The 9,865-nt window shown below is 38.0% G+C and overlaps 2 protein-coding genes across 2 annotated transcripts; one reads left to right on the top strand and one right to left on the bottom strand.

Annotated features, from left to right (window-relative positions):
- Positions 1-52: 52 nt before the first annotated feature.
- Positions 53-3,568, top strand: cabp5b (calcium binding protein 5b). The gene is made up of 6 exons (XM_015009157.2): positions 53-389; positions 1,032-1,062; positions 1,159-1,302; positions 1,686-1,795; positions 1,902-2,049; positions 2,967-3,568. Exons 1-6 carry the CDS (start codon positions 336-338, stop codon positions 2,993-2,995), a joined length of 516 nt encoding a protein of 171 aa, XP_014864643.1. The 5' UTR covers positions 53-335; the 3' UTR covers positions 2,996-3,568.
- A 3,244-nt stretch (positions 3,569-6,812) lies between these two features.
- Positions 6,813-9,365, bottom strand: asphd1 (aspartate beta-hydroxylase domain containing 1). Its single transcript, XM_015009155.2, has 5 exons — positions 8,919-9,365; positions 8,562-8,768; positions 7,620-7,827; positions 7,072-7,185; positions 6,813-6,980 (listed from the first exon to the last, which is right to left on the bottom strand). The coding sequence occupies exons 1-5, from the start codon at positions 9,363-9,365 to the stop codon at positions 6,871-6,873; spliced, it is 1,086 nt and encodes a 361-aa protein (XP_014864641.2). The 3' UTR covers positions 6,813-6,870.
- Between the last annotated feature and the right edge of the window lie 500 nt (positions 9,366-9,865).

Below are 9,865 nucleotides of genomic sequence, written 5' to 3'. Positions count from 1 at the left end.
GCAAGGCAATTTAAAGTAGCCATTTCCTCTCGTCCAATGAGTGCTGCAGAAAAACGCCAGCCTCCAACCACTGGCCACTGACCATGTGAAGCTATGGTCCCCATTAAGCCTGTGCTGTCTCTCCGGACAAAAGCTGAAAAGATAATCCACACGAGACGTCACCACACATCGCTGCCGAGTTCACCGCTGCTGGATTCATTCATAAAGAGATCCTCGTCCTCAGCAACGACACCTGAAGATACGGGCTGGTGGAATGTAAGGCAGGAAATTTTGTTTCTTTAATTTTTCTACTGAGCCACAGCTGCTAGAAGAGGATTTAGACTCAGCATCTCATCATGAGCATTAAGCAGCCCTGCATCTTTCTCAGAGGAGGAGCAAAGAGGAGACAAGTAAGTCAGGAGAGTTTGATGATTTAACAGTAAAGGGTGCAGCATATGCTTCTTGGTTTAGCATCTTGATCAGTCCAAATGATTTCAGCAAATTCAAATTCAATCGATGGCTAATCTTTGTGTTCACGTCTTTGTTATTGCAGCTTTTTTGTGACCTTTGATTTACTGTACAAAGGTCAAATAACTGCACCGCGGTTTGAGAAGCGCAAACTTTCTGCAAGTTATGGGGAGTTATGAGTACTAAACCTCTTTCTGCTCAAACACTGAATTTACTTAAAACCATTTCATTGGGTTTTGCAATCGTCACTGATGTCCAGATTTTGACCAAAGTTAAGAATCTCTCAGCTGAACAAATACAAAAACCTGATTAAAACCTTCCATTTTTCATGAAACTACCAGAAGATAAAATATGAAATGGATATATTTTAGTTTTATTGATAGATTATTATTTTCTTGTTAGCATATATTTCTGATCATGTATACATTTTCAATAATATATGTTTCATATATGAAGCTTATATATTTTGCAAATGGACACAATGTGCAGCATTGAACAAAATATAACCTTATAGTGTAACTGTATGTATAAGTTAATCTGAGGTAAATGTTTGTCTTTGAAACAAATTTTTTGTTGTTTCACAGACAAGAAATCTCACTCGGGACGAGCTCGAAGGTAAAGTCAAGACGGTGTTTTCAGCTCCAACCACTGAGTTAATGAAGCTTTTAAGTTTTGACAATTCTCCGCTTTCTGTGTTTGTGTGATCTATAGAGCTACGTGAAGCTTTTATAGAGTTTGATAAAGATAAGGATGGTTTTATCACCTGCAAAGACTTGGGGAACCTGATGAGAACCATGGGCTACATGCCGACTGAGATGGAGCTGATTGAACTGAGCCAAAACATTAACATGAACTGTGAGTAAACTGTGTATTAAAGTCATTAAAACAATATAGGTTAATCCCAGGTCAAATAGAAGATGTTCCATTGATGTTACTTTCCCTTATGTGCAGATAATGCTTAGAAAAACAAAAGCTAAAGCCATTTTTCTAATAGGATCACTATTATAGACTAACAATCATTGCATCGTTTTAAATTTTTACTGAAATACTCAAGAAAATATTTATAAATTCACAGTTTTGACAATTGAAAGGCTAAACTTTGTTTGCAGGATCTGCTTTAGGATCTTTTAAATACATCCTGTACCTATTCGGTTTAAATGATAACGTCAATCACAGTAGCTCACTGTGATGTAAAATAAGCCGAATGTTTTTGTCATTTTGCTGCCTTGTTGGCGCAGTGGGGGGACGGGTGGACTTTGAGGATTTTGTGGAACTGATGACCCCCAAGCTTCTGGATGAAACCGCCGGGATGATCGGGTTGAAAGAACTCAGGGATGCTTTCAGAGAGGTGAGCTCAACATATACTACATTTTATCTATATCTATGTGCAATATGGAACCCCACTTATTAAATGTACTTATTAAAAATGCATAAAATCTGTTCTTTTTGTGTAGTTTGACATAGATGGGGACGGGTCCATCACCTCCGAAGAGCTGAAATTCGCTATGATAAAGCTGTTGGGCGAGCAGACGAGTGAGAAAGAAATAGGAGAGGTGGTCAAAGAAGTCGACGACAATGGAGATGGAAAAGTTGACTTTGAGGGTAAGAAAGAAGAAAACATAATCGCAGTGAAATATCGGGATTACGTAGCCATCTGTACTCAGATGTTAAGTTGGAGGATTGCTTTGTGAAATTGCATAATTAATGTGGTTCAGAATGCGGCAATGTTACATAAAAGAGGATTATAATTAACTTCTTTCTAATAATACGTTGTAATCTGCTGGCTTCCTGCTGCTAGAAAACTTTTATTTCCCCCAAACTGGCCTCTGGTCATTTCTGATTTGCTTAATCTGGCTGCAGTGTTTTGAAAATGGGTTTGGATTAGTTAGTTAGAGTGATGCTGTTTGTCCATTGAATCATGGTGCAAAATAACTTTATCAATTATTGCTATAGTGAAATGTGTTTTGTTGAATGAAATCTATATCAATCTAACTGAACTGATTTGAGGTCTGTGAAGATGAATTAATTTAACTGAAGTTCACTTGATTTTTTTAAATCTGATTTGATCCGACATGATTTGAGTTTTAATTAACTTTTGGTGAAATTAAGCGACTTGAGCTCAAGTTTAGCTGAACTGAATTGAGTTGTGTTGACTTGACCTTTTTTGATTTGATGAGTTGACGTGAGTTCAGTTAAATAAAGAGCCCTTGACTTAATACTCTGAGATTAAAATTTCTTGATTTGATTTGATTTGATTTGATATGTTTTGATTGAGGTGAACTGAGTTCAGTTCAGTTTTTCTGTTTTCTTTTTGTTGAGTTTTTTGTCCATTTTGAAGAGCGACAAAGTTTGAATAATTAGCTTCCTTGTTGCTGGTGGTGTATTTGTTGTTTTACAGTATAAATTATAATCTTAATCTCTCCTAATGCTCAAGTTCCTCATTAAAGAAGTTGTTGTGTGGCACCTGCTCGCTGTTTGAATGAATTAGCTGAACAATCTGCTGTTCATTTTTTCTCCAGAGTTTGTGAAAATGATGTCAAAGAAGTGAGGACAACAAAATGAAGACAGAAGAGGATCCATGTTGTTTTAATATTTTTTTAATCTGACAAACTCTTCTTTTTTTGTAAATAATCAAAATTTCTAGTTACATTAATATTATGTTCATTTAATTTACTACAAAAAGTGATGGGCAGGAATTTTCAGGAGTAGTTCTTGATTTAAGAAAATAAGAAATAAACTTTTTTGTTGTGTAATTTCACAGTTTTCTGTTACATTTGTTACATATTTTTACCTTTTGTTCTCCAGAACTCTTTCATTGAATTACTAATTTGTGTCACTTGTTTAAAAAAAAGTTGTTTAACTGTCCAAGAAAAAAAAAATAAAGAAAATAATGCTTTAACAGTAGCGGTAAAGACTTTGGATTGAACCCTGAACCCTTGTTAAACAGCCCTGAACAATCAGGGAAATCTTAGCTGTCAGTGTTTCTGTCTTGTGCAGCAGCAGCTGAAAACAATTGTGGTCGACAGAAGCACTTCTGTCCTGATGGGCTGCAGCTTCTTCCACTTTATTGATTGTATCTGCAGGGAACTGCAGCTGGTTTAATGGGAATGAGCCTCCCAAAGACAAAAGCTCTCTCTGCCTCCTCAGCGTTGAATTAGGCCTGCACTTCTTTGGCTCAGTGGTGACCCCTGCAGGACAGTCTGAGCAGCAAACAGCCTCCTGTCTACTTTTTACCCAGAAACTTTCCATTTACAAAGATTTTCACGGTATTTCAAGCTAGGAAATCCAAATAGGTGCTTTTTTTCTTCTAGTTATTCATTTATGAAAAATTTTACTTTCAGCTTTTACAGTATTTCCACTGATAGAAGTAAATGTAAGTTTAATTCAAAAATTGCTGACATTGATTGTGTTATCTTATGTTTTAAAAATATTTTTTCAACAGTCTTCTTTATTAGATGTTAAATTAGTAGCATTTATTGAGAGTATATCTTGTAGTAATTCAACTAAACATTTTTTTAATTCGATAGTAAAGTAGTTTTTTTTTTCTATCACAACTGTCTAGATATCCTGTTTTGGAGAAAAGGTTTTACTGGTGTGGTACTGAAGGCCGTTTTCAGTCTTTCAATCCACTCAACGCTTCATTTTACAGCCATTTTCATATAAAAAAATATATCTAGAGCATGAACCACAATCAAAACATCACATAAAATACAAAGACACTCCAACAAGGATGTAATACCGCGAATAAAAAAAACATGTCTATATATTTCTGTTTTTGCAGAAGAATAGAAAATCCGATTGTGATATTTAGGTATTCACAGTTGCGTGACAGTGAAGACACACAACTGATTACTGTGTGCTTTGTATCCACTAACACTTACATGTACATTTCCTGTCAAGCATTAAAATAAATAAAAAGCAAGCTTACACCCACCACATTAATCCAAGCTGAACAAGTGTGACTGGCCTGATATTATGCTTAAACGACAGACTGATGGTGAGTACAGTGGATTTTTTTTTCTTCCCAACCACTTTACTCATTCTGCAGATTTTAACTAATGCTATTGCATAACAGAGGAACTATTTAATAGTGGGAATCAGCTCTAACAAACAGATAGTTAGATTTAAAGATGCATGCATGCCGCTAGCAGCCTCTCAACATCTCTGCATGAAATCTGGCAGAAAAGGCGATATTTTCTGTCCTACAATCTCCATTTAGCTGTCAGCGAGTCTCTCACTCAGCAACAAGCTGTAAGATTGTTTTTCAATTAATTTAAATTGTAAAGTTTTTCCAAACTTTACTTCGTACCTCTCTCACCCTGCATAGAACAGAGACAAATGAGTTATAGATCATGAAGCAACATACATACGACCACATGTCAACAATCTCGGGACTAATCTGTCTCTCTGGGGTGGGATTATTTCCAGCCCTGTAATCCTCAACATGGGACCCTCAGAGGAACAGATGGCAGATAAGATAAAATCACCACACTAATTCTCATTTACTGCGTACGAAAAAGGAAAGAAAGAAAGAATGACTGAAGCATTGAGGAGACAGGAATGTTCAATGTGGTGTTTGTGATTAAAATATATGTTTCAAATGGATGAGTAGATTTCGCTGACATATCATTGGGATGATACTTGAGATTTCATTTTAAACATAAAAAAACTGCAATGAAATACTTAAAAAGTCTTTAGTATGCATGAAGTTATTATTACCAATTCCTTTGGTCTGTCAAAGAGTTAATCTTGTTTCTGTTTTTAATCCTTGCATGTCCTAATCCTGTCTAGGCTCATGGGTCATGATTCCTTCATTCCTGTTTCCACTGATCAGTGGACAAGACAGACTTTGCACAGGTCAGCAGGCAGTCACTCGGCCAACATAAAGAGACACAAGACAGACATGCACACACACACACATAGACACACACACCGTAACTTCAGAGTCAGCAATTCACTAGTTTGATAAAACATTCATTTTTGGAAACTGTACTACTATTACAGAGGTTGCAAGCTTCGCCCTCTTTCATCCAAACACAATGACTGTGTCATATCCAGAAAATAGATTTTTTCAGAAGACGTATCAAAAGATGAAGGTCTTTGTCTCTGGTTGCATTTGAAAACTGTCATCTGGCTTTTTCAGTTGGATTTCGAGCAGCGTCTTCTTCCTCTCTGAGTCGGGCCATGCTTGTTTGATTATAACGCTGTTGCCCGCTTCAGGAAGCCTGTTCACAAAGAGTTTCACCTTTGTTCTGAAGTCAGTACCCCCATTTTTACACAAAACATTATTTTTGTTTCCCTCAAAATATATTTGAGGGAGACAAATGTATTTTTCTCTGTAGCATCACAAAAAACATCTAATGTCTGTAGATGTTTTGTGATGCTACACAAGAAAATAGTGTGTTTGAGTTTTTACCTTAAAATATGTCTGCAAGTGTGTCTCCATTACAGTTTTCCATGTTGTTTAAATGCTTAACAATCTTAGTATATGTAAACTTCAAACTTCAACTTCAAAGTAAGTAATGAAAACGTGTCCAAGAACAATCATCCGTAATTTAGAAAATAGAAAGTGAAATAAGTATCCTGGCTGACATTAAGTATGAAAACTGTAATCTGATTTAAAGGGAGAGTAAACATGAGATTTTAATTGTGTTTTATCTTCATTTTTATCACATTTAAATTCAGATAAAATTAAGATTTACTTTGACAACAACTCTCATTTATACTCAGTTTTTTTTTTGTATCTTTTACTGTACATAAAATATGTAACAACAAACAAACTAGCAAAGAGAATTTATAAAGAAATCAAAAATATAATAATAACTTTGTGACCAAAAACATTCCAGCATACAAACAGCTTAGTGTTATCAAGGAAAGAAAGAAAACAACACAGTATATTTGGTGACATTTTGAGTGGAAATATCTCAGGAGAGAAAATACATTTAAATTCTTACTGAAGTATTCACAGTTTTTTGGTTGAATCACCAGTAGTCACACACACCGTTTCAAGATAGTTTCTAAAAACCCCATGCACATGCAACAACAGCTCAGATAAGGCCAGTAACAATAACAAGTCTCCGGCTTTGCATGCATGTATTAGCATAGTAAACACATTTAAGATGTTAAAATTTACATCAGTTGACCCCTGCGCTGCTGTTTGTGCTTCCAGGTGTTGTCTGCTTGCATTTTCATGTCAAAATGCCATGCAGGTAGCACAACAGTAAAACTGTTGTAATGACTACAAATGAGAGGCCAAACATCCAACGCTGCTTGAATGTGTGGCCGATGGCTTGTCTAATTCTTAAGGGAGGATTCACACAGTGATTCTCTGACTGGAATGAGACGCGTGAACCCGGACGGGGGCGAGGGGGGTAAGTTAAGGCATCCCTGCACAGTGCTCACGGTGAAGTGCAGGAGCAAAACTCAGAGGTCAGGGGTGAACATGTAGTCCAAAGCTTGTCTCTCTGCTGCAGCCACGTTTGGATGCCACAGGTCCACACTCAGAATGACCCTGGGTCCAGATTCTGGAGGACCTTTGAAGAAGACACGTAGACACCAGCTTATGGGTGGAGATGTATTTTTGAACTAAACGGATTTTGCTTTTGATGCGTGAGGATTTCCTACCCTTGTGAGAGATGGTGTGAAGGAAGGAATCATCAAGAAGGAGGCAGTGCCCCTCTGACCAACACTGAGGCTCCCCTCCCACCACCAGCTCACACGAAGGGGGCGTCTGCAAACCTGTGGAAGTGGGTTTTGTCGTGGTTCAGCTTCCGATATGACAGTACACAGAAATGTCCCATCTGGTTTTAAAACTGAGAGGATTATTGTCAGATGGGCCAAAGTACAAGATGCACAACACAGAAATTAACCTCAACCTCTTGCTAATGCATTTCTAACCATTTATGTAACATTGAGTACAGTTGTCTCGTTTTGTTGTGCTCACATGAGATGATTGGTTTTGTAACAAAGTGCATGTGAAGTTCATGAAATTATTAGACTTAGAATTAGACTTGAAGGAGGAACTCAATCGAGAAACCCAGAACAATAGAACAGCAGTGCATAAGAAGTGAATCCTAACATTGTGGAAGGAAAAAAACAAAATTATTTCATGACTACTGAATGTTTTTTTTTTTTTTTTTTACTTAAAAAAAAAATACATATCGTTGACATACCAAGGTGACAGCGAAGGCGAGTGTTTGTCGGTCCGTAGGAGCTCCCCAGTATCGCTCCGGGGCCCAGCAGCCAAAATCCTGCAGATCCCAGCGAGTTGCTGTTTATGAAAGTACGCAGAGAGAGAAGTGTGCGATACGTGGAGGGACAGGAGCGGCAGTTCCCTGCCACACAGACCCCGGCGCTGTACAAGGGAAACACGGCCTGGCTCTGAAAAAGAAAACATATTCCATGTTTAAGTCTCAGTCCTGACTTAACCCGACACACTTCTAGATATTTTACAAATTAAATCTGAACTGTTTGTCAGGAATCCGTGTATTCTCCATTGAGTGTATAATTTATAAAGGCCTTCTTTCTTGGTCTTCACAGCTCTACGTGTTTTTGGAGAATTGAAAAATTGTTTGAGCCGACTCAGATTGAGTGGGGAGCAAAACTGAAAATCGATGTCCAAGTGTTAGCATACATTTTCTTTGATTGACCCACTTTAATACTTGACTGTAATGTTAATTTAAATCTGACTGCTTGTTCAGAGTCACTGTCCTGGTGGATACTTTCCTTATATCTAGCTTTATTGTTATTTAAAGAAACTCTAGTGATCTTGGGATTTCTTGTCTCTCCTTCTTTCAAGGTAAAAGGTTCTAAATAATATTGTTTACATGTATATGTAAAGACTCATTTTAAACCATCCAATATGCTCCTTTCACTTCACAATCATTCAGTGTTTTATGTTTGCCTATCTCATAAAGTGCCTAATAATCCAGATATATTAATACACTTACAACTCACGGTATGTCTCATTAAATTTTTCTACATATTTATTCCAGTCACCTTTTTAGGGTGAACTTTTAAATAAATAAATAAAAAATATCCCTCATTTGTGGACATTTTCAGTAAGCATTTTCCTCAGACTGCTGCATTCTGTGCTTATGTTTCTTGTCTTGTACCTTTGGCCCCAGGCAGGTCCAGCCTGACTTCGAGTCTGTGCCTCTCTGGTAAACAGCCTGGAACTCAGCCAAGATGGCAGGATAATTAGCTTCCAACACCTCGATGTCATGCCGGTGAGCATCGCGCGGGAAGAAAGGAACACTTGGGACATCCGGCAGGAAGAAGAGATGTGGCTTTTGTATGGTGGAGAGATCGTTGAGCCTGACCTGAATTTGGAGAAATGACAAAGTTACCAGTTATTTTTGTTTTGTTTTTTTTGCCATGTTTCTTTAATTCTTTAAGCCATATCACTAAAACATTGAGCAAAATTTTGTGAATGTCTCCTAACTCTCAGCAGTAAGCTCTGAGTCTCTTACCTGCTCACGAAGGCCTTTGTGAATGCGGCCCATGCCCACCCAGCTGTAACGCTTGGCGTACTCTTGCAGTGCTGCGTACAGCTTCTTGGCTTCTGCAGATGCCTGGGCAGGGAACAAGGCATGACTCAGCACTGGCGTGAGGTAGCCCTGTCCCTGCTCCTCATCCTTCGCTGTTTCCATGGAAATGAAAGGTGCAATCTGGTCGCTTCTGGACAACTTAGACCGGGCGCTGCACTTTGTTCCCATACACACGCCACTCCGGGAGATCATGGAGCGCCTTGAGCTCGACTTTAACTTTCCGGCATGGCCAGGGATTGGCAGGTCAGAGCCAATTCGATAGCAGTGCCACAGAAATAGGAACAGCAGAGTCCACAGAAGGCCACTCAGTGAATGGACACCAAGCTCAACATACTCAGGCAGAGGCAGTGTGTTTATCGACCAGTCCATCCTTCAGACGAGGGTGACGCAGAACAACTGCAAGCAAAACAGGTGAAGAAATCTTAACTTTAGATTTCACTGTTCTTATCATCTATTGCAAACAAAGTTGTAGCCTTGAAACATTTTTCAGATTTTGTCATTTTACACCTACAAACTTCACTGCAGAACAATTTCTTTGGCCGTTTTTCTTGCAATTGCTCAGTGCTCTGTAGGTTAGCTAAAAAGATAAGAATCTGCTGTAAACTTACACTCAAAATTGTAAGTTATATTTGCTACTTTTGTAAGTCTGTTCATTAAGAAGCATAACTAATAATGAAATGCAACGTTTTCATTTGCGCTTGATAAATATTCAATGGGCAAATGCAACAAGTTTACAGCAAAGAGAACAATTGTTTATTTCTTTTACTCTAATCTCCTTTGGGGTCAGTATGGATTGAGGGCTTTCCCAGCATGCACTAGGAGTCAATTTGCTCAATATTTAAGGGGAGAAGCTTATCCAGCACAGAGCC

Source organism: Poecilia mexicana, unplaced genomic scaffold (genome assembly GCF_051168715.1).
Source record: "Poecilia mexicana isolate PSO_F unplaced genomic scaffold, ASM5116871v1 scaffold_8, whole genome shotgun sequence".
In the NCBI taxonomy this organism is placed as follows: Eukaryota; Metazoa; Chordata; class Actinopteri; order Cyprinodontiformes; family Poeciliidae; genus Poecilia; species Poecilia mexicana.
This window is presented reverse-complemented; position numbering and strand designations above follow the sequence as displayed.

What these genes read in the sequence shown, in the direction of transcription:
- cabp5b (XM_015009157.2), top strand. Translation starts at nt 336, where the DNA reads ATGAGCATTAAGCAGCCCTGCATCTTTCTCAGAGGAGGAGCAAAGAGG. An exon ending in CACTCGGGACGAGCTCGAAG is followed by an intron (nt 1,063 to 1,158) that starts GTAAAGTCAAGA and finishes TGTGATCTATAG; the next exon opens with AGCTACGTGAAGCTTTTATA. An exon ending in TGGAAAAGTTGACTTTGAGG is followed by an intron (nt 2,050 to 2,966) that starts GTAAGAAAGAAG and finishes TTTTTTCTCCAG; the next exon opens with AGTTTGTGAAAATGATGTCA.
- asphd1 (XM_015009155.2), bottom strand. Translation starts at nt 9,365, where the DNA reads ATGGACTGGTCGATAAACACACTGCCTCTGCCTGAGTATGTTGAGCTT. An exon ending in TCGCCTTCGCTGTCACCTTG is followed by an intron (nt 7,186 to 7,619) that starts GTATGTCAACGA and finishes CCACTTCCACAG; the next exon opens with GTTTGCAGACGCCCCCTTCG. An exon ending in TCACACCATCTCTCACAAGG is followed by an intron (nt 6,981 to 7,071) that starts GTAGGAAATCCT and finishes TCTTCTTCAAAG; the next exon opens with GTCCTCCAGAATCTGGACCC.